This window comes from Hippopotamus amphibius, chromosome 3, assembly GCF_030028045.1.
Source record: "Hippopotamus amphibius kiboko isolate mHipAmp2 chromosome 3, mHipAmp2.hap2, whole genome shotgun sequence".
NCBI lineage: Eukaryota > Metazoa > Chordata > Mammalia > Artiodactyla > Hippopotamidae > Hippopotamus > Hippopotamus amphibius.
In genome coordinates this window covers 129381979-129405278 of record NC_080188.1, presented here as the reverse complement: position 1 = coordinate 129405278, position 23300 = coordinate 129381979, and the positions used below count along the sequence as shown (strand labels likewise).

The 23300-nt window shown below is 60.7% G+C and overlaps 1 protein-coding gene across 5 annotated transcripts; it reads right to left on the bottom strand.

Moving 5' to 3' along the window:
- Positions 1 to 7128: 7128 nt before the first annotated feature.
- On the bottom strand, positions 7129 to 22889 carry CCND1 (cyclin D1). Of its 5 annotated transcripts, none has more exons than XR_009052521.1 (7): positions 22654 to 22888; positions 19389 to 19802; positions 17550 to 17765; positions 16812 to 16971; positions 13091 to 13239; positions 10186 to 10404; positions 7129 to 9655 (listed from the first exon to the last, which is right to left on the bottom strand). XR_009052521.1 is itself a non-coding variant. In XM_057725984.1 (7 exons), the coding sequence occupies exons 2-7, from the start codon at positions 19584 to 19586 to the stop codon at positions 9644 to 9646; spliced, it is 879 nt and encodes a 292-aa protein (XP_057581967.1). In that variant the 5' UTR covers positions 19587 to 19802; positions 22654 to 22889; the 3' UTR covers positions 7129 to 9643. The 5 variants fall into 5 exon arrangements, 2 of the variants coding, with proteins under 2 accessions (XP_057581967.1, XP_057581966.1); XR_009052522.1 differs by having other exon boundaries at positions 7129 to 7609; positions 7830 to 10404; positions 22654 to 22887; XR_009052520.1 differs by having other exon boundaries at positions 7129 to 8101; positions 9350 to 10404; positions 22654 to 22887.
- Positions 22890 to 23300: the final 411 nt, after the last annotated feature.

Here is a 23300-nt window from a genome sequence, read left to right as displayed (position 1 = left end):
GACGTGCCGATGGTTGCAGTAAGTGGCGGACCTCAGGCCTGACTGAGCACAGCGGGGGTCGAGCAGTTTGCCCAAATTATTCTCGGCCAGAACCGAGCCTCATTTTCCTGATAATTCACAGCCTGTCTGTGTGACCAGTCTGGCACCTAGCTGATGGAGGCAGGGACAGACGGCTTCACAGGAAGGGACCCGTGCTGGCTGCGGTAGGAGAGGCAGGCACTGCATGGGCTGTTGGCCTCCCTCAACCCTGTGCGTGGGGCTCACGGAGGGATGCATGGGGAGCCTGGAGGTGGGGTGGGGGGCGTTCAGCTCTGCCCGGGGGATGCGGGAGTGGGAAGGTGGTCAAGGAGGGCTTCCTGGAGGAGGCAACCTTAGCATGACTCACTTTGTGAGCGTTCATTTGAGCTCGGCACCACGGAGAATGTCTCTTCCACCCTCCCCGGAAACGCCACATAGTTTGGGGAGGTCAAAACCTGTAAGTTAACAGGCAAGGTGGTCCCACTTCCACAGTTATTCCAGTCCCTAGTGAGTGAAGTGAGGAACTGGTCTGCGGCCCCCGAAACGAGTCCCCAAGCTTTTCTCTGATAGGTCCCCAGTGATCCCCAGTGATCTATCAGAGGAAAGCGGGCAGCGCTGCGTTTAGTTGTCAGAGGGTGTAAGAGTCGTGCAGCTGCTGGGGGCCAGGCCCCCACAGGGACAGGGTCCCGTCCAAGCCACCAGGACCAAGAGGCTCAGCGGGGGCTTCAGTGTCCCAAGAATGACAGTCACTCCTTGCCCAGGAACGTCTCCGTAGCTCTGATGGCTGATTAAACGCCTCCCCCAGCACTGAGGCCCTTGTTGTTCTGTCCCTTTGGGGCCCTTGTGGACCCAGAACTTCGGCCCCATCTCCCTGGAGCCTGTTACCAGATCAGCTGGGCCTTGGGTCCTGGGGTTGGAGTGATACCTGAACGTTACCCTGTTTCCACCCCCTCAGGAGTGTGATGGGCCAGGGGCCCCCACACCCCCGGTAAGGGGCCATAGGACTAAAGACTTACGGGTGGGCTGTCTCCATCCTTTTGGCAAGGGCTTATTGAACTTCCGTTATTTTCAGTGGGCATGCGCCCCTGAGATCCTGGGGTGCTCCACGAAGTGCTCCCCAGCTCTGAGAGCTCAGACACATCTGTAGGGTTGAACCGTTTTCCCTCAAAGATATGACGACATCCCAGCCCCTGATACGTGTACACGCGACCGTCTTTGGAAATAGGGTTTTTGCAGCTGTGACTCAGGTGTACGTTAAGGTGGGCTGTACTAGAGTAGGGGGCCCGACATCTCACAGGGCCGTGTCCTTGAAGAGGACAATGCCGTGTGAAGACAGGTAGACAGAGGAGAGACAGCCGCGCAGGAGCAGGGGCCGAGAGGGGAGTGGGGCGGCTGTGAGCTGGGGACGCCGGGGTTGCCGGCAGACACCAGCCCTGGGGGAGAGCCCAGGCCCGGCCTCTGAGACTGTGAGGGGATACCTGTCTGTTGTTTCAGCTCCCAGCCTGTGATGACTCCCCCCTCCAGGACACTGATACAGGGTCAGGACTGTCATTTGCCCATCTGCCGAGTGAGGATGCAGGACGGGTAATGTGCAGACCCCTCTTCCTGGCCTGACGCATGGGGAGCTTCCTCCTCAAGACACTTGTCTCAGCTTCCTGGTCTCGGCCGCTCTGAGGAGCAGGTGGCACCTACACCCCAGAAAGACGCTGTTACCTCAAGGCACGGGAGCCCCCCGGCTGGCTCTGTACAGGGGTCGAGACAGGGTGTGCAGCGAAGCCTGGCTCGAACCTCTTCCCTGCTCTCAGCCCCTGCAGGGGCCCAGCCCCCGTTGTTTACATCATTAATACATGTGAAATCTAGAAAAGGTGGAAAACGCGCGTACAGTGTAATAGTTAAGAAGCTTTGAAAATGCTAGGAAACCCATATCAAATGGACTCAGACAGTCAGGGACAACGATGGGCTCCAGGAGCCAGAGGGCAGCTCCATCCAGCAGCTCGTCCAGAGACCTGGTCCCCCTCTTGCTCTCCTGCACGACCGGCCTCACACTCGGCTCCATCCCGTGGCCTCAGTGCCACAGGCGCCCCATCAGGGCAGCGGAAGGGCCATGCCAGCCCCCAGGAGTCCTAGAGAACAGAGCGGAGTGCTGACTTTTCCAGAAGCTCCAGAAAATGTCTCCCCCCAGTCTCGTTGGCTGTTAGATTTTTTTAAAAAAATAAATTTATTTATTTATTTATTTTGGCGGAGTTGGGTCTTTGCTGTGCACGGCTTTCTCTGGTTGTGGTGAGTGGGGGCTACTCTTTGTTGTGATGCACGGGCTTCTCATTGTTGTGGCTTCTCTTTTTGTGGAGCATGGGCTCTAGGCACGTGGGCTTCAGTAGTTGTGGCACATGGGTTCAATAGTTGTGGCTCGTGGGCTCTAGAGCACAGGCTCAGTAGTTGTGGTGCACGGGCTTAGTTGCTCTGCAGCATGTGGGATCTTCCTGGACCAGGGATGGAACCTGTGTCCCCTGCATTGGCAGGCGGGTCCCCGACCACTGTGCCACCAGGGAAGCCTGGCTGTTAGAGTTCACATCTGCCCTGAACCTGCCAGTCTTCCCAGGGGGCAAATGTGCTGTTGGCTTCGAGCCCATGGGCGCCTGTCCTGGAGCTGGGGATGGGGTCAGTCCCACCCGAGCCACAGGGCTGAGAACGGTAGTTCCCACGGAGTGAAGTCTGGGTGCTGTCAACACCAGATGGGGGACTCGGTGTGGGTGAGAGGGCCCAGAACTGCCGGAGGCGGGAAATAAGGCTGGCCTTGACCACCCCCGCCCCATCCTGGGGGACCAATGGGGCCTCCTCGCACACCTGGATGATGCACGGGGTGATGGCAGTTTCCCTGGCAGGACGGTGACGCTTGCTGAGTGATGTCTGTGCAGCAGGCGCTGTGCTCAGGGCTTCATGAACAAGCGAGCCCTCAGTCCTTGGTCACCCCCCGGAGGTGGTTACTGAACAGATTGCGCCCCACTTCCGCGCTGGGCACATCACAGATGTTAGGATGCCCTCCTGGAGCCTCCCTTCTTATAGACACGACTGTCCCCATTTTAGGGGTGAGAAAGTTGAGGCCCAGAAGGCAAAACCGCACAGCCTCAAAGGTGCAGAGCTGAGATCCAGCTCCTGGGTCTTTTCCTCCAAGACGTGCCCGTGTGTGACAGCGTGCTTTGCAAACAGTGACTGACCATGTCCGACACCACTGCCAGCGTGTCTGGCCGTCCTTCTCCAGGCCAGCTGACCAAGGCAGTGCCCTGACCGTAGGGACCGCCCACTTGAAGCCTTGAACGTGGGTGGACCTGACCTTAACCCCTGGGCTTCCAGGCAAAGCAGGGCTGCCCCGAGTGCATGTACTGACCATAGGGTGAAAATACTCAAATGAAGGTTTCGTGTGATCTCTGCAAGCCCATTTTTGAAGACTTTGTTCTCAGCAAGGCAGCCAAGCTGACTGTCAGGGGCGCAAGCCTGAGAGACACAAACCTGGCCACTGGCCTGGCTCGGTCAGTTTCCCGCTGTGTGATCCTGGCTCAGTTACTTCATCTCTCTGGGCCCTGGTTTACTTGTCAGCAACAGGGGTCGGCTCACTCCCACCCTCAGTCCAGATGCCGCCCTGCTGTGCTTGTTGCCACATTGTCCTCCGAGGCTGCTCGCTCCACACGGCAGAGTCCAGGAGTTGGACAGAGACCACAACCTGCAAAGCCCCAAACACTCACGGTCTGGCCCTTTGTGGAGAAGCCTGCCCAGCCTTGACCTGGAAGATGGGACTGTTGTACTTGTGACAGTAAACTTGGGCTCTGCAGGGCCCAGTCGCCAGTGTGTCCCCTGCCTGTCACCAACCCTGAGGGGCTGTTTCAAGATTTAGGGAGAAGTGGTGTGTTTGGCCCTTAGCACAACGCCTGGTCCCCAGGATGTGCTCAGTGAACTGGAGCTGTTGTCCTCCTGCGACGGGACCAGGGGAGGAACCTGCCCGCTGTGCTGGGTGGGCTTGGGGTCCAGAATTTGGGGCGACCTTCCTGCTAGACGGGTCTGCTCTAGAGGGACCGCCCTGGGGAGGTTGTCTCCCTGCCGTTAGTTGAAACTTGAAAGGGTCACCAGACGCTGCGTCTTTGATAGGCTCCGGGCGGGAGCTTCCCCATCCTCCTCTGCGCCCTGTGAGTGGCGGTGACAATGCCCCCGGATGTGGGCCTCCAGCCCTTGTCCCCGGAGCTGCCCGCCCACCGGCCGCGGCTATTGTCTGCTGGGCCTCGGTGTGGCTCAGGGCAGGGGCCGGCGGGCAGGGGGACTGTGGGAACGGATTAGAGGCCGGGGGCTTGCGTCCCCCCCTGCATAAACTCCTGATCAAAGACATTCCTGGGATGACAGAGCCCTGTGCGCTGAGGAGGCCAGCCCAGCATGTGGGACACACACCCCACTCAGCCGCCCCCAGAGCTGGGATTGGCCTCGTGGCGGGACAGCTGACCCCCACCACAGGCAGGGCCCAGCCCTGCGGCTGCCTGGCTTCCAGGAGGGACAGGCTCCGAGGGAAGGTGGGGAGCCTGGCCTGCAGCTGTGGTCACCCAGGGACCCCATAGCACCCACCTCTGCCCTGGGGCCCCTCCCGTCTGTGGCCCCGGCAGGGAACTGACTTGCCTTAGCACACAGGCTGTGTCCTGGGGCTTAGTGGGCCCCGTCAGGACAATGAGGTGCTGCCCGGTCCCTAGGGAGCCCCCCAGGCCCCAGTTCCTAACAACACGGGGTCTGTCCACTGCACCTGGGTCAGGCAGGGCCTGGCATCTGCAGCTCACAAAGCCCGTAGCCTGCACGTGGCCCCACTGCTCAGCACCCCCTGGGGGTGGGCGGGGGCAGGAGGGGGTTGGACAGAGAAGGACCAGCCAGATGGCTGTCCTCAGGGGCTCAGCCCGGGGAAGTACCACGTGTAATGGTTCCTGGACCACCCAGAGCTACCTGTCTGGGGCGGGATGGGGAACCCCTGCAGAGGGGCTTACGTGAGCCTGGGGAGAGCATGGGGAGGGACTGCAGGCACAAAACTGGAGGCTGGAAGTAGTCTGGGGTGTCCTGCAGTCCCATGGGGATAGAGGGGTGTGAGGTGGGGGGGGTAGGGAGGAGAATGGGGGCGGGGCTGGGGGAGATGGGGGTGGGGCTGGGGAGATGGGCCGGCTCCCAGGACCCCGGATGGAGTGGGTGGTGGGCCGCCTGGGGCAGGGAGACTGGCTGGGAGGCAGGGAGGCCCCAGGTGAGTGGCCATGGGCCCGAGTGAGAACAGGCGTTAGGGCTTCCGGAAGGGACAGTGGAGTTGACAGTGGAAGGCTTTGTCTCAGAAGTCCCTCGAAGGCCCGTTTTTGTCTTCATGGTGTGCACGGGGCAGCCAGGCCCCACCAGGGAACTGGGCCTCCACTGCCATCCCAGGAAGGGACGCCTGCGGTGTCATCAGTGGTTGTAGAGGTCTGGGCCCGTGGCATAACCGAGAGGAGCCTGCTGCCCCCTCCTCCTGGGGCTTCACAGCTGTAAGGATGGGCCCTGGGGGTCTCCGGGCCCCTCCTCACTTGGCCCAAACCCTCTGTGTACTTGGGGTCGTGAGTCTCAAGTGGCTTCTGGGCCCCTCCCCCGCCCTGCTTCTCCTCCACCCCCTGCGCCGCACAAGGCCTCCTCCCTGTCATGTCCTCTTCTCTTCCACTGTCCTACCTGTCAGCCCACACGTACATCTTCCACCTGAAACATTAGAAGCCATTCAACAGCCCTGCAAGCCTGGTCTGCCAATCGTCTACCTCCCTGCAGGGTGGCCCCCCAGCTTCTTCTGCCCGGATGCTCGCTGGAACTTAATACAGAGGGTTGCCCCTGCTGCCCTAGAAACTGCTCCTCAAGACACCCCAAGGCCCCTGTGGCGTCAGAGCCTCGCCAGGGTCCCTCTGTATGCCCGTGGTCTGGGGAGACAGACCATCAATGTCACTGGGCCCTGGTGCTGACACAGACCGGCGTTTCCCCGGGGCTGAGCCACTGTGGTGCAGGCCTTGGCTTTCAGGGCACTTCCTGAGGCTCCAACTCTCCCTTGGTCCCCTGCTGTATGGGACCCCCTTTCAGAGCCCCCTGCAGGCTCTGGGGGCAGGAGCCTTGCCTTACGCCACCCCACCCAGCGGGCAGGGGGCTGGCATGGGGAGGCAGCAATTCCGGCCCCTCCACACCCCACCTCCTCCCAGAAGCTACAGGCCCCATCGACCCTGTGGGTCCCCCGGGCAGGCTGGTACACAGCAGGCATGTCATAAGGGCTGTGGTGAGCCGACCTGACAAATGGTGATGTCCTTGGTACGTGACCGGGCCTCCTCCTGGCTTCTGAGTGCTCGCCGAACGCTCAGCCGAGGAGGTGAGGGCACCTTGGGGACCCCCAGGCTCTGGGAAGGGGCCCCGGCCCCGCAGAGCCGGGACCAAGACGCAGCCAGTTTGCAGGAATCTGAAGCCCAGAGGCAGACATCACAGGTGTCCACCAGGCCTCCCAGGTCGCCGGGTCCACGTGAAAGGCCACTGGGCCGGGACTTACGTTGCCCCCCTGAGCTCGGGGCACCTCGGGGCCACGATTCACCCAGAGCAAACAGCAGTTTGTGCCAGAAGAGGGTTAAGGAATGCTGACTTGACTCACTTTCCTCTCTACAAGTAACCTGGGAGGGCAAACTGGCCAGACACGGGCAGGGCGGCGGCTGACCAACAGGGGTCACCAGGGCCAGAGCTGTCGTCTGAGGTGGTCGGGGCCGCCTGCAGGTGCATCCCCGAACTCCGGGGGGTCCACACGGCCCCCTCCCACCGCAGACCCCTGGTCTGGTTTCCCTCCTGGCTGGGAGGGCATCACACCCTCCTTCTGCATCACCAGGGGACCGTTGGCCTTGTCTGGTGGCATTTTTGGTTGTCATGACTGGGGTCAGTCCTGTCATCTAGTAGGTGGAGGCCAGGGGTGCAGCCCCCCACGACAGAGGATGAGCTGGCCCCGGTGGGGCCCTTTTGCCTGCCTGCCACCCCCATCCAAGGAACTTGGGGCGCACGGCCCTAGCTCCCTGCCCACCCCAGGAATCAGACAAGCAGGCACCACACTGGGGTTTTACCAATTTTATTTCTAGACGTTTCACGTTTGTCTTGTTTCCTGCTGGAAACGTGCCGGTTACATGTCTGTACTGGGAAACACCCTGGTGTGCAACCGAAAACACACACAGACCCCCAAGTGCCTGCCCGCCCGGACCCCCAGCCCTGCCAGTCACGGGACACACGCCCTGTGCTCCCGGACCCGCCACCGGCCTTTGGCCTCAGAGCACACACGTTCACCCCCCACCACGGACAGACAGTCCCTCACGGACCCCGTTTGGTTCAGACAGAGACGCCGCTGAGGTAAGCGGAAGCAGTGTTCCTGCAGGGGCGGGGCGGCGGGTTTGCACCTGCCGGTGGCCTGGAAGCATGTGGGCGGCCCCAGCGCTGGGATGGTGCAAGTCCTTTTGGTTCTGCAGCGTGCTAGGCGGCTCTCGGGCACACAGCACTGTTAGCTGGCTTCGTTGAGATCTGAAGTCTCTTTAAAGGAGCATTTTTGCTGTAATAACCAGAACAACAAACAGAACACTAATAACAGATACAACACACCCCAAACTGTGACACAGGCCAGAAGCGATTCCAATCAGGCCCAATGACCGCATCCTACAGCACAGCACCACAGTGGCACACAAAGACATACTTGTTACAATAATAATAATAATAATAACAATGGAACTTTCATAGCTATACGCAAAGAACGATACGGCTGTAAAACCTACGATGATGGTGAATCCCAGGTCAGACGGAGAGTCCAGCGTGACAGGCACAGGGCAAAGGAAATGAACACGGCCTGTCTCCAGAGGCGCCTGGGGTGGGGCTTGTGAGCGTGGCCCAGTTTGGGGGGTGAGCCCCACCAGGCCCCTTCTGGGATCTCGTCCGCGTGTCTGTCTGTCTGTCTGTCTGCCGAAGCAGGAGGCCGTGGGTCAGACAGAGCCTGACCGCCTGGTCTGCAAATGGCTAAGTGAAGCTTGAGGTATTGTGAAACAGGAACCTTTTTGGAATAGAGCAGTAATCACATTTCGTCAAAATTGATCACATAAAAAAAAAAAAACTACCAAAAAAAAAAAAAGGCATCTGTAATACATTTTTTCTATGAGAAAATTCAAACTAGAACATGGCAGTACATAACATTGTAAAACAAAAATCTGATCCTCCAATAGCAGCAAAACAATGTGAAAGAGAAGAGAAGCAATGTGAATCTGTTTCCAAACTGTACTGGGAAGTCATCGGTAGCAGCGAATAAAGAAAACGGAGCCGCAGCCTGTCCCTCACGTGGTCCCCGCCCACCTCCCATCCGCACACTTCCTCCCTCACATCCTCACTCCCTTCAACACTCCCTACAGAATAATTACAAAAAAGGTACATAGCCAAGATGTGCAAATTATCTATCGGTTGCTAAATTTCTTTTTTGAAAGGAGGGTTTGGGGATTAGACTGTACTGGAAGTGAACTTGGAACTGAACTTGTTTCCAGCATCCTAATTGTCCTTGTAACTCTGACGCCTCTCCAACTGGATCACTCTGGGAAACGCCAGACACGCCAAATCCATGTCTTTGTTTTTTTTCTCAGTAATTTTTTCCCCTCTCCTACAAAAGGACCTGACTTTAACAAACTGTCCTACACCTGCAACATCTAAGGTAGAAAAGTGTGTGTGTGTGTGTGTATGTGTGTGTGTGTGTGTAAATCAAGGGGAGATTGCATTACTTTAAAATCATACTGGCCTTACGAACATCCTCTGCAATAAATATTCTTTTTAGCCTTAACTATAAATTATATATTTTAGTGTTTAAAACCGTCCGTTGCAAAACATCTAAAGATAACTCTGAAACTGCTGGTTCTCTAGGTAAACCTTTAAGGCCCCTACTTTCAAACACCAGTTGGCACTGAAGGATTCCTAAACTTCAACTCCTCTACAGAAAAGGAAAGGAACACATCATCCTGGCAATGTGAGAATGAAGGCACATTTTCTTCTCCTGGACCAGAACCTAGCCCTCCAAAACATTGTCCCCCTTTCGCTAACACCACAGTGACAAACACCTGCTTTGCATTCCTGTCTGCACCCAAGTACTGGAATATTCCCAAACCATTCCATTTAAGAAACTGTTCCCCACCCCCTCCACACACAACATAAACAGCGATGTCACCTAGAGACTGAAAGTGCTTTGAGATGGAATGGTTTTGGAATATCGAGAAGGAAACAAAAACAAAACAAAACAAAACAAAACAGCGGTAGATTTCACCTGGATGTGAGCAGGCTGCAGGTCTGTTGGGTGAAAAACCAGCATCTCATAAACAGGTAACTACAAAAATATGAAGATTATAAAAATAGAATATATTAGGTCACTATTGTGGTTTCTCTTTCTAGTAGTGGACGCTAGGAGTCGGAGGTGGCCTTCCGTCACTCGACGCAGGCCAGTGCCCGACAGACCTCTCAGGTGGTCCGTCCACAGGCAGAAAGAGGATGAGGCCTTGAAGATGCCGAACTCTACGCTACCCTAGCCGAGAGGTTACATCAGCCATGGACAAGGTGAAGATTACACGCCTACCTACGAAATAAAATAAACAAATGACTTATAAAGTGACTACATGCAAGCAAGATACAGGATGCCTAGAACCGCTTTAAAGCTGTGCCCTTAGGGAAAGCACACGAGTACGTTGCTCTATCTAAAACCCTCTTCTACTTTAAAAATGGGTTGTGGACTTCTATTTTTAAAAAATGTTTTTATGCTTTTTTTTTTTTGCTTTGCTTTAAACACATAAAGAATCAAATCTAATCATCTCCTGCAGACTCATTCCTTGTGTTAATGTCTATCCTTAAAACACCGAGACACAGACACATGAATATAAAAACTAACTGATGATGGGGTATAAAATCCTCTATTTTTGTAGCACAACCCTCCTCCCCCTCCAGCTCAGGGTTATGCAAATACTATTTTTTTCCTCTCTTTTTTTTTAAAAGATAGGTTTCTCGGGTGTGTTTTTTTTTCTTTTGCTTAAGTCAGAGATGGAAGGGAGAAAAAGCAAAGGAAAACACCAAGACACTGAGGAGCGCGCCGCCCTCCCTCGGTGGCCGGACCTGAGCGGCTCTGTCCGGGGAGCCCAGGCCGGCCCCGCCCCCTCCGCGGTGCCCTCAAATGTTCACGTCGCGCACGTCGGTGGGCGTGCAGGCCAGGTCCACCTCCTCCTCCTCCTCCTCCTCCTCCGCGGCCTTGGGGTCCAGGTTCTGCTGCTGGGCTTGGCGCAGGCTGGACTCCAGGAGGGCTTCGATCTGCTCCTGGCAGGCACGGAGGCAGTCCTGGACGAGACGGGGTGGGCACGGGCCTCAGAAAAGGGGTCCGCAGCAAGCAGCCCCTTCCGCAGCAACGCTAACCCCCAAGCCCGGGAAGCTGCTGCGCAGACCCCAGGATCGACTGTGTGGACCCTGTTTGGCCACCAGCTGCCCTCCGGCCTGAAAACCCCACATCAACCAGGCAGGGGCGAGCCCACTCAAGACCCAAGGGCTCCAGTGGACACAGACGCCTCTGCCCACCTGTCCCGAGGCCCCTGCCCGCCCGGCCCTCACTGGGATTCCTCCCCAGGGCTCTGATCTCTGGCCCCCGGATCCCACCAGCCCCACCGCTGCCCTCAGTGAATTCAGTACCATCTGATCCTGGCTGGGGAGGCCCTCTGAGCCTCGCTTTCTGGACTTAACCTCTGCCGTGTCAGCCCTCGCGGTGAACCCAGGCTTCCGTGATGAAGGGCCGTCAGAAGCGTTAGGCCGTGCCTGACAGAGGATGAATGCTGGGCGGCCCCAGGGGGACCAGGCCCTTTATCCCTGTCCTCTCCCGCTGGGGCCTGCGTCCTGGGAGATGCTCCAGCCGTGCCCAGCTCCCGCCCGCCGCCGACTTCCTCCCACAGCGACCAGCCCTCACACACGTTCAATGGGGAGGAGGAACCGCCAAGGCCAGGGGCCTCTCCTGGTCCTACTGCTGGCAAATCTCCCAGCAGCTCGAAGGTGCTGCCTGCAGCTGGCGGCCAGGGCTCCCGGTCTGAATAGAGAGGCTGTCCCCCCTCCTGGGATGCCACATGGGGCTTCTGTTCTAGAACCAGGAAAAGACTCCTGGGCAGCATGGGACACAGACCCATGCCTCCCCCACAGGAATGAGGTCCAGCATGGGGAAAGCGCCGCTAACTTCTGCTGAGATGGGGCTGGAAACGGTGTACCCCGCCCCAAAGAAGTGAGGAGAGCTTCTGAGTGAATCCCTGGAGATCTCCCACGGGTACAGGGCTTGCGGGGCAAATATTCATCACGGCAAAGGAGGAAGACAGGGAAGGTGCAAATGGCCCCATTTTACAGAGAAGGAAACTGAGGCCCAGACAGGGTGGTGTGGAACCTGAGACTCTTGACGGCCCCTCAGGCTCGGATCCAGACACCTACCACAGCCTCCTGAGGCCTGAGACCGCCCCCCACCGAACCCACCGAAGGCAGCTCCCAGGGGATGGCCCACTCGCCTCTGTAATTCTGGGAGCCCCACAGTAGAGCAGAGAGCAGAGGGGTAGAGAGAGGGCCTCCCCACTCTGAAGGGCCCCCCGCATGCTCCAGCTCCACGGCCCACACTTCCTCCTCCCAGCAGCCCACTTGGCTCTGCAGCCTCGTCCCGTGAAGAGCAGACTGTGACCACGGGGACCAGCTCTAGGGAAGGGCAGATGTGGCCACGCCCTGGGGCCTCCACCACCCAGAATTTTCTGCGTCTGAGGTCAGCGATGTTTGTCACCCAGTCACCAGGCTCACGAATTTCAGCCTCAACTGATTCTAGGCGCCCCCCCCCCAGCCCCAAGGCATTTCGTTTCAGATCTAATTAAAATAATCTCTATGCAAATAAGGGACCATGCAGCGATTTCCTACCCCTGCCTGTGGACAGCGCTGTTTGGGGTGTTTCTAGCTGGGGGCTGAGGCTGAACCCCGCCTCCGCAGTCAGGTGAGGATGTCTCCCCCTCCCAGGGGGCCACCAAGCTGCCTGTGCCTACACACAGGAATGCTTCCTCCTCTGGGGGACCCACAGGCTGGTGGCCAAGCACCGCTGGCAGAAGACAGGCAGGCGTCCATCTCACACCCTAGCTTTCCTCCCTGGGCACTTGAGGGTGACCACCAGAAGGCGGCCCGAGCCAGAGCTGGCTGTGGACCGGGGTCAAGGAGGTCACTTGGTCCCACACGGGACACTAGCAGGGCCAGCGGTGACCCTCCACTCCCGCCTCCAACCTCGCTGGTCTAATTTGGTAAATGCCACAAACCCTTTGTAATTGCCATTTGAATTCCTTAAGAAAAGAAAAGAATGGGGAATAAGACAATGGCATTTTTCAGAAGAAAGATACAATGGACTCCGGCTTTCACAGCAGCAGCCTCTCAAAGGCGGCTGTAAAAACAAGTTGTCTGTACCAGGCCCATTGTGGACGGGAGACCTCACAGGGGCCCTTGTAAAGTGTCGATTTATAGGACGTTCGCACTGTCGCCCGGACAAAGCTCGACCCGGCCCCACCCCACACACCATTAGGGCACGGGTCATGGACCCGGCCTGCCTTGGGGCCCCTCTTCCTGGACGGCTCCCCCCGCCACCCAAGGGGCTCAGGCTCCTAGGAGCCCCTGGGGCCACCAGAAACCTGGGAGGACCCTCCCGCCCCACGGCAAGTTCCAGGAAGTGTTTCTCCTCCCAATGGAGTCCCCCGAGAGAGGCAGGTGGAATGGCTCCCAGGCTGCGCATGCTAGGGCCACGGCCAGGTCCTGTGCCTCCGGACGCAGGCAGCTGCCTGTCCCCACGGTGGCCCCCGTCCCTGCCATGTCCCGCCAGACAACTGCAGCTGGAGACCCCCAGGCCCTAGACGCTTCTAGTGCCTGGTTGCCAGGAAGGCCCCCCAGCCAGCGTGACAGCAGGACCCCCAGGCCCTAGACGCTTTCAGTGCCTGGTGCCGGGCAGGCCCCAGCCAGCGCAGGAGCGGTCACTTACCGGGTCACACCTGATCACCTTGGAGAGGAACCGGGTCAGGCGGTGATAGGACAGGAAGCTGTTGGTGCTTCCCAGGTGCAGGCCCTGCACTGCGGCCACCACGCTCCCGGCAGCCACCATGGAGGGCGGGTTGGAAATGAACTTCACATCTGTGGAGGGGGAGAGAGGCAGAGGGACTGTGAGTGGGGACGTGGCAGGGTCCCTGTGACCTGGGCCCCTCTGAGCCTCTGTCCTGCAAACAGCCTATGTCAAGGGGGTGGTCAGGAAGTGGGTGCTGTGAGAGCAGAAGCCGGGCTGGACTCTCTAAACGTGAGCTTGTTCAGAGAGTCCAGCCCGGCAGAAAAGCAAACCAAGAGGACAGCTGCTGGAAGAAAGAACAGTGGGGGGTGGGCAGAGACGCAGTGGTATCTGGGGAGCGGGTCATCGCTCACCCCCTCCTCTTAGCAAGTAAACAAAAGCTCCAAGAAAGGAAAGGTGGGGGAAACCCCACAAGGAAGCAGACATGTCCCCTACAACACTGACCCCAAGGACCTGTGCTGCCAGGTCCCGGGGGGAACGGCCATTGTCCACGCGGGAAGGTGGGCCCAGGGCACACCCCCCGCCCTCAGATGCCTACCCCCACTTTATCTGCCTACAGGGACGCGGCAGGGGTGTAGCATTACTTCATCTGTCCGTCCTCCGCGGCTTTCCCCAAACTGCAGGGAAACCCTCCACCTCTGAGCGGGTGCAGGAAGGGGGTGGGGAGCCCGGTTCCCTTGGTGGCACCCAGCCAGGGTCACCTCCCGGCAGCTCACTGATGTGGGAACCTCTGGTTTCCCTCCCAGCGGCGCACTCATTATGGGAGGTGGGAAAGCCGCAAGGACACTGGAGAGGCGACCCGGCGCCTGTGGGCTGCCTTTCTGAGCTCCCAACGAGGAATCTTATTGACAGGGAGGCCACTGATTTCAGCATCTCAATCAGGGGTCCTCTTGGCCTGGAGCCGGGCCCTGGAAGGGCCAAGTGTGGCACCTCCATCAGTGTTCACAGTCTCCTCCTGGACGGTGAGCTGAGTGGGAGGGGGCTGGGCACAAAGCGGGTGTAGCCCCTGGGGCTGGGGCACACCCCTCTCCCCGCTACGGCCTGAGAATAAACCAGCAGGGCCTCGTTCAAGGGAGGGTGGGGATGGGAAGAAAGAAAAGCAGCCACTCCAAAAGGGGTGACAAAGGTCCTGCTGGGTGGTCCGACCACTTAAAAAACAAACCACCTCACATGGTGCACCCCGTCTCCCCTTCAAAAGGGAGCAATTCCACCCAGTCCGGGAGCCAGAAGCCAGGGGTGAGAGGTTTTCATGGAGGTCAATGAGAACTGCACAGAAATCACTGCTCCAGAGCACAGGCTCTGACCGGCTGCACCCCAAGACGCCCATCACCGGGAAGGAATGACCAGCGCGGGCTGTGCGTGTCCACCTCGGGGGGCTTATCTGCTGAGATGAGGAGGGCACAGATTTCAACTTGGAAGCTCCAATAGCTGTTCCTATTCACTGCCCGGCTGCAAAGAGCCCAGCAGGCCATGGCCAGGGTGGGCATCGGAGCTGCGTGGCTCCACTGACCCCACTCGGGCCCATTCATTCAGCTTGGTTACGTGCCAGCCTCGAAGAGCACTGGTAACTCACCGGCAGCAGCACAAGACACGCTCCCCCGCGTGCACACGTTACAAGCAGAGCAAAATCCAACCCTGTGTATGGGCAACGTGCCCCCCGCCCCGCCCCACACACCTAGGGAAGCTAGGTCTGCAGGGCACACGGACCAGGGCGACCAGAGTCCCCCCTCCCAGCACCTTTAAAAGGGACCCTTGCTATGTGGAGGGCAAAATATCCCCTGGGACTTTCACTCATGCCTCCGCTTCACAAAATCTGTTTGTGTTTAGGCTGTAATATGTCACTCTCATCTTGAGAGGCCCGCTTGTGACTAAGGACACAGCTGCGTGTCAGTTACATTCCCAGTGCAGGGGGTGCGCCGTGTGACTCTCCCCTCCCTCCCCCGGCCTGCCTGTCCCCCACCGGGCCCCAACCCTGAAGCCAGTGCATGGGAAAAGCTGGGTCACGCCCGGCCATCCCTCCACCGTCACCCCAGGTGTGCCCAAGCCAGGGATGCTGGCTGGGCCCAGTCTCAGCCGCTGGATCCGGCCCCAAGCACATTCATGGCTTCTGCGCCACCAGCACCCCATGTGGGCTACACACCCCGCTTCCCAGGGGTCCTGGGAGAGGGGGAGCTCCTGGCTGCCCCAGCCATCCTGGGGGGAGGGCGTGCAAGGGCCAGTGCTGGTGTTATCTGCGGGAAGCTTTGCTGTTTCTCTGAACCACTTTCAGCTCCATAAAAGGCCGCCTGGAAGTCTCCGGAGGCTTCTCTTTGCAGAGGCGTCCCAGCCAGAGAATGCCTCCCTGCCCGCTTGCCGGGCTGGCCCCTGGAGGCCGAGGGGACGCGGGTGCAGGAAAGCCTGGGGAGGGGGGGCCCTGACCCCTCAGATCCATCAGGGCCAAGATGTTTTCGGCCTCTCATCTGCCCCCCACCCCACGGCTCGCTTGCAAGGACTCAGAAGAGGAGTTGACGCCTTGAGCAGGCGGGGGTGGGGTGGGGGCGTCCAGTAGAATCTCCCCAACCCAGAACTCAGCCACCAGAGCGCCAAGACATCAAGAGTGACACGAGATGGCAGGCTGGGGGTGGGGGGGCTTCTACTCCTTCTGGGGAGGGGGGTGAAAGATGCCAACTCCCCCCTTTGGCACCATGTAGCCTTCGGGTCACCCCGAGGGAGCCCCAAACAGACTTGACAGCGGAGCCCTGGCCAGGGGTAGAGGCGCCCACAGCAGTGCTGGGCAGGATGGGAGCAAGGGTCCTCCGGCCAGGGTCCCAAGGTGTCCTGGGCCCAGCTCATGGGATCGGAGGGGAGGGAAGAGATCGCAGGGGCTCAGGGGCAGGGATGGAGAAGCAGGAGGCAGCGCCGTGTGCCTCCCTGGGTTCTGAGTGACTGGCCGCCTGGGGGCTGGGGACAGGGCCGTGTCAGGGAGGGGCCCCCAGGGACGGTCCAGAGCGGTGCGGGTTGCGGGGGAGGGCATTCTGCTGCCAACCACAGCAGCCCGAGCCCAGGCCGCTCGGAAGCCACTCCCAGGGCAGTGAGCTGAGCCGGCCTGCGGCGCCCCCGGCGGGGCCTCAGGCGGCCAAGCGCCTCTGCTGGCCGCCCCCGCACGAGGGCCGCTGCTGGCCGCCTAGAGCACGTGGTCCAGGCGCTGCCGGCCGGCGCTCCCCACCCCTGTAGGCGCCCCTGGCAGGTGGCCCAGCCCGGGAGAGGCCAGGAGGGGGCCCCCGCAGCTCAGGCTCCTTGAGGACACGGGAAAAAGCTGGGGGGAGGCAGGAGGCAGGCTGGACGGCCAAGATAAACCCCTTTCAGCATGGAGTGACCCCCGCCTGGCGTGGGGAGCAAAAGCCACAGCAGCTAGACACAGACAGGTCACCCCACCCACCCCCATCCCCCAGGCACTGCCAGGGTGGCGGCGGCGACCAGCCTCAGCCGCCGGGGGTCCAGGGGCCCACGCCCCCCTCCCTGGAGCCCCAACAATTAGCCCAGCCCCCTGCTCCCCAGAGGGCAACAGGAGCTCTTGTGAGAAGCAGGGAGGGGCCTGGGGACCATCTCCTTGGATGGCAGGAAGCTCCTCCAGGGGCACTCAGAGGCCGGGCCAGCCCTCTACCTGTGGCGCAGAGAGCGACGAAGGTCTGCGCGTGTTTGCGGATGATCTGCTTGTTCTCCTCGGCCACCGGCATCTTGGAGAGAAAGTGTTCGATGAAGTCGTGCGGGGTCATGGCCGCCAGGTTCCACTTGAGCTTGTTCACCAGGACCAGCTCCATTTGCTGCGGAAAACGGGGGAACACGAGCGTCAAGAGGCGCAGGAGCGGATCCCAATGGAACAGGATGGGGCGCGGGAGATGGGATGCAGGGAGGGGGGCGTTGGAGGGTCCGGGAAGTTGGGGTGGGGGGGGAAGGGGGTGAGGACAACAACGCGCGATGCCACCCTCCAAACAGAGAAGGTGCCCCTGCGCCAGGCTCCCGCTCCTGCTGAAGCCCACCCTCCGCGGGTGGAGACCACCCGACGCCGCCCACACCTGGACCCTCTGAGGTCCGGTGGCGCGCGCGGGCCTCGCGTCGCCGCGGACGCTAGAGGGCGCGCGCCGCCCACGTTTCCCGGCCCGGTGGAGGGCGGCGGGGGGGGCACGCAGGGAAAGTGAGAGGTGGGGCGGCGGGGGCGGCCAGCCCTCTCCTCGAGCAGGAGCCCCCACCGGGGTGGCCGCCCTCCCTGGGGGCACAGGGTCTCTCGGCGGTCCGCCGGGGCCCCCTGCTCTCTACACCTCCCCCACCCCGGGGGTCCCCGGGGGCGGTGGCGGGTGGGGGTGGGGGTGGGGGTGGGGGGACCGGGTGGTCCCAGGGTTACCAGCAGCTCGTCGGGCCGGATGGAGTTGTCAGTGTAGATGCACAGCTTCTCGGCCGTCAGGGGAATGGTCTCCTTCATCTTCGAGGCCACGAACATGCAGGTGGCCCCCAGCAGCTGCAGGCGGCTCTTCTTCACGGGCTCCAGCGACAGGAAGCGGTCCAGGTAGTTCATTGCCAGCGGGAAGACCTCCTCCTCGCACTTCTGCTCCTCGCAGACCTGCCGGGGCACCGGGAGCCGTGATCGCCGCCGCCGCCGCTGCCGCTGCCGCCGCCGGGAGCGCCCGGCCCCCCTCGGCGGAGCCCTCCCTCCCGCCCCCCACCCGCCTCACGCCGGGGCTGCGGGGCCGCGAGCGCGCGGAGGGGGGTCCGGGCCCGGGGGGTGGGATGGGGTGGGGGGCGGCCGGAGCTGCAGCCGCCGCGCCCCCTTCCCCGAGAGTCCCCCAGGACCCACCCACCCCGAAACTGAAAGGGAAAGTCCCCGCGAGGCTGGCACAGTGGGGGCGGGAGCGGGCACGGCCGGGCGGCGCGTGGCGCGCGCGCGGGCTGCGGACCCCGGGGACCCCGGCCCGCGGGGGTGCTTCGGGACCCGCCGGGGCTGGGGGTCGGCACCACATGGGGTGCAGGGCCGCGGGGCGGGCCGCCGGGCCGGGCGCCGCGCTCGTAGCGCCTGCGAGACACAAAGGTGGCGTCCCAGGCCGCCGCGCCGCATTTCCCCAGACGTCATCTTTTCAAAAAATATTTAAAAATATAAAAAAATTTACTAGGTACATAAAAAACCCCTTAAAATGACCCTCGGACGGCCCTTTACCCAGGCCGGGGGTCGGGAGCTGCTTGCAGGCTCAGGGGAGAGCCCCAGGAATTCAAACTCGGGGGCCCCCCTTCCCCCTGGGCGCGGGCGCCGTTTCCCTCTCGCAAGGGCACCACGCCGCACTTTCAAAAATTATTTTAAAATACTTGCGGTGCCCCCAGAAGCCCAGGGAAGGCCTGAAAACGTGCCCCTGGCCCCCGACTCGCTCCAGATAGGTCCCCCAAGCGGAGACCCCTGCAGATGAGGGGCTATCCCTAGCGTCTTGGGGGCCACGCGACCTTGCAGCCCGGCGTGCTCTCCGGCCCAAGCTGGCCGTGCGGGGCGCCCCGGGACTCACTGCTTGAACAAAGGGGCCCCCTTTCCCGAGCGGGGTCCCCCCACAACCGCCCGAGCTCTGTCCCCGCGCCCCTCCCGCCGGTTCCCGGTGGCCGCGCGGCCCCTCGCGGCGGCCCCAAGCGCCTCGCCGGCCGCTCCCCGCCCCCACCCTGCCCCCAATTATTAATAAACACTTTTGCTTTGCAATAAAAGAACAAAGATGGCGCATAATACTGGCACGAACGGCCCTTGCATACGTGTCCATGGATATTAATTTAAAAATCAAATCTGTACCCCCTCCCCCTGGAGCTGGAGGCTCAGCGGCCGCGCGGCCGGGAGAGGAGGCGCAGCGGGGCTCGGGCGCAGGCGGGGGCTGAGCGGTGGCGGTCCAGGCGGGGTCCACAAAGGGCGCCCAGCCTGCGGGCCCGCACCCTGAAGCCAACTGGGGTGCCCCAGCAGTGGCTTTCCCCCAAGGTACCCCTCCTCAACCGCCCCCCCACCCCGCGAAGGGAATATCTAATGACCCCACCCCCACCCTCTCCTCGTTCAAAAAATACCTAGAATATCTATATATTTTGGAACTACGATTCCTAGCAACACTCTGGCAAACTTCAAAGTTGGGGTGGGAGAGAAGGGAGGGAGACGAGTGGCACAGAAAAGTGGGTTTGCGCAACAAGTCGCAGGAAAGTGCTAAGAGAGCCGCCCGGAGCCCCGCACCTCCAGCATCCAGGTGGCCACGATCTTCCGCATGGACGGCAGGATCTCCTTCTGCACACACTTGAAGTAGGACACGGAGGGCGCGCAGGTCTCCTCCGCCTTGAGCATGGCTCGCAGCACCCGGTCGTTGAGGAGGTTGGCATCGGGGTACGCCCGGCGGATGGTTTCCATCTCGCAGCACAGGAGCTGGTGCGCCATGGCTGGGGCTCTGCTGGGCGGCCTGGGGCGGCGGTGGGTCCGGGGCTGGGTGCGCGCTCTGCTCTGGCTCCTGCTGCCCCGCGCTCCCTCGAGCTCTTCTGCGCCTCGCCGGAGCGCGCGGACGCTGCTGCTCGCTGCTACTGCGCCGACAGCCCTCTGGAGGCTCTAGGACTTTGCAACTTCCAACAAAACTCCCCTGTAGTCCGTGTGACGTTACTGTTGTTAAGCAGAGATCAAAGCCGGGCAGAGAATGGGAGCGGGAAGGGGGGGGTGGGGGCGGGCGCAGGGGGAGGGGGCGCGGGCGCAGAGCGCCGGGGAGCGGCGAGGGGCAGAGCCCAAAAGCCATCCCGGAGGCGCCGCGCCTGCACCGCGCAGTGTTGCCCCCGAAGCCGGGTTTTCATAGAAATGCAAATCGTCCCGAGGCTGCCTTTCTCCCCGCCGGGGAAGTGGGGTGCAGGGGGGCCTGTCCTCCCCGAGTCGGTCCCTCAAGACTTCGGGGGGGTGTGGGTGGGTGAAGGGGGCTCTGCAGAGGGGGACAACTAGGAGGGCGGGCAGGCCACACGCAGCCGGGGAGGACCGCATGGAGCGGGGACTCTGGGGTTCGGTGTCACCCTATATCTGAGCCGGGAGAATGGGCGCATTTCCGAGAACGCCACGAGGGCACCCACGGGCAGAGAAGCAGCCAAGGAATCTTAGTGTCTACACCTTCTTTCATTTTCATTAACACGTGTAAATTTCAGGACCCATTAACATTCTGGGACGCAGGGCTGAGCCGGCAACCCTGGTGGAGGCTTCATTCCGGCACGCAGGGGGGTCGATGCAAATGCCCGAGGGGGTAACCATAAACGTGAAAGGGCGTTCAGCCTAGCATGCGCTCGCTCCAAAAATAAAATAAAATAAATGCCCGAAAATTCCAGCAGCAGCCCAAGATGGTGGCCAGCATTTCCTTCATCGTGTCCTCTTCGCCTGGGGGACCTGCGGGCTGTCTTCCTAAACTTAGCCAGTCCGTTCTTGCGGGGGTCCCCAAACCCCTCCACCCCGGCCCTGTCCCGGCAATTTAACAGCTAGAAAAGCACCCTAAGAGGAAGGCTGTAAAATAGTGGTCTCTGCCCTGTCTCACTTTTTAAAATTAAAAATTAAGTTAAATCGCTGCAAATATTAGTCGCCTCTCCGCCTGGGACAAGACCACCGGAAGCTTCCTAATTGGTTTTGTTAGGGGTGTGGACCTCTCTTCACCTTTAGAATTTGCCCTGGGGCTGCCTTCGTGAGCCTGAGGGGCAGGGCGAGGGCGGGCAACAATAAGAACGATTACAAGGAAAAGAAATGGGTGTATTGATCTGATGATTTTAAACAAAACCTATATATGTTCGTGGCTATACGAGAGTCCCCAACGTTATCGCAAACATAAGACATATAAAAGAATACATAAAGTTTTTTAAATTAAAGATTCGGTCTCCTTGATGCTTAGTTTATAATAAAAGAACGTTTTACCCAGTCTTAACATTTTTTTTTACAGTTTTCACTCTACCTGCCCCAAATTTAAGAAAACTGTTCATTAACTTCCCTCTGAATATAGTTTATTGTCATCGAACCACCATCTACCCTAACGTTAAAGGTTCAAAGAAAACGGATTAAAAAACCCTCTCCCCTTCGCAAGGGCGCACGCAACAGGACAAGACCCCCCCCCCTTTTCAGGGCTGATTCTTCCCGCGCCCCCTCCCCCGACGAGAATTAGGGTTACTAATATTCCGGGTCCAGGAGGGTAATTACGCCCGGCTCACGCCTCGGGAGCGGTGGGTGGCCCGACCAAGCAGCACCCACCGCCGCGTAACCCCCTCCCTGGGCACCCACACTCGCGCTGGCCCCTGCAAGCCGGAGCCTCGCAGAATCAGCTCGTGCACGAGGGCCGCCGGGCTGCTTTTTCATTCATAAAATCCCGACCCGGCGGCCGGCCGGATGATTTATGGGGCTGCGCGATACCACCGGGCTGCTTCTGTCCCGGGGGGCGAGGGGGCCCAAGCCCCGCGTGCGCCCGGGCCGGGCCCGAGGCAGGCTGGCGAAGGCGAGGGGCAGCGGGTCACCAAGAGGATCGCCCACCCCGGAGGAACGGGCCCCGGGTCCCGGAGGGAGCGTCCCCCTAACCCGGGAGAAAGACAGAGGAAACTGGAATTAGCATGAGCCAATGGGGGCGCGGCGCTGTTACTAGGCGGACCAGGCAGATCTCGCCGAGGAACTTCGTTGATTTCTCCGCTCAGGGACGGGCGCAAAAGTGCAAGCCCGGCGGCCGAGCGTGAAGAGCCGTCCAGGATCCCGCGGGGGAGGCGCTGGAATTTGGGGCCCGGCGGGGAGCGCCAGCAGCCCAGCCCCCACCCCGGGGAGCCCAGATCCGCGTTCCCCGGAGACCCGGGAGGAGGGGGGGGCGGGGAGGGGGCAACAGCCTCGGGCCCTTGAGCGCAGCTGCTTCTAGGAGAGCAGGGGACGCATTTTGATTTGATTTTTTTTTTTTTTCAGAGAGAAAAGCAACTTAAAAAAAAAAACTTTACTGTTTAAGTTTTAATTTTGCACGGCCTTTAAAAAACCCACCACGAAGCAGGAACTGCACGTTCTGGGCTCATTTAAAAGTCCTCTGCACTATTTCTCGGTGACCCTTTGGAACAAAGGGCCAGTGGCCCAATCGGAAAGCAAACCACGTTGGCTGGAGAGAAAACCCAGAAGTCACGTATATCACTTTCTCGCTTTCCTCGGCCCCGGTCCCCCGCCGAGGGGACCGCGGCCAGGGAGGAACGCCGGCCCCGAGAGGGCGAATTCCGCGGCAGGCGCGTTTGCCACCGTCCCTGGCTGTGGGAACCTTCATTCAAAGCGGGGGCAGGGAGCGCGTTCATTCAGGAACCCGCGCACCGCGGCGCCGTCCTCGGGACGCACAGCCGCCCGGCCGGGGGCTCCGGGGAGGAGACGCAGGGCCTAGGGGAGACCCTCCACGGGCGTCGACCTCCGACACCCGTCCTCCCCCGAGAGGACGGGGCGAGCGGGAGGGCGCACGCGGGCGGGGTCACCTGCAGCCGCATACCTGGCGGTGACTTGAAAGGACTTGGCTCCAGCTCCGCGAGTTTTCCATTGTTAAGCCCTTAAGTCGTTCTGGAAGACGCTTCCGAAAGTAGATCGCGGGGTTCCGGGGGGGCGCTCGGACTCCACGTCCCCCACTCCGCTCGCTTTCGGGGCGCGTATGGCGGTCCACGTGCAGAGGTAGCTCCGCCCGGGCCACCCGGCGCGGACCCCCCCACCCCACCCCCCTCGCGCCCCAAAGCTGTGAACGGGCCCCATCAAAGTCTAGCCCCGGGCCCACCCGGGACACTCACGCGCTGGGAACAGGGGCAACCTTACCGCCCACCGCCCCAAGCCTCGGACGTAGGTTTCCGCTTCTGATCAATTAATTTCAGCCACAAGCAGACTACCCCCCCTCCCCTGCGCCCCGGTCTTCGGTCCGGCAGGCTGCGGGGACGGGACACCCTTCCCCCAGCTCTTAAGACCCGTGGGCTAGGTGTGCGCGGGCGTTAAAAGCAAACCCCAACAGGTGTGTGGGGGGGGCGGGGGGGGCTGGCTCCCACAACGCCTCCGGGATCCTAAGGGAGAAGGTGCACTCTTGGGGATGAAAGAAGATTCTAACTCCTTGACCCCCGCCCCTCAAAACGCATCGCCTGCTGCCCTGCGCAATAT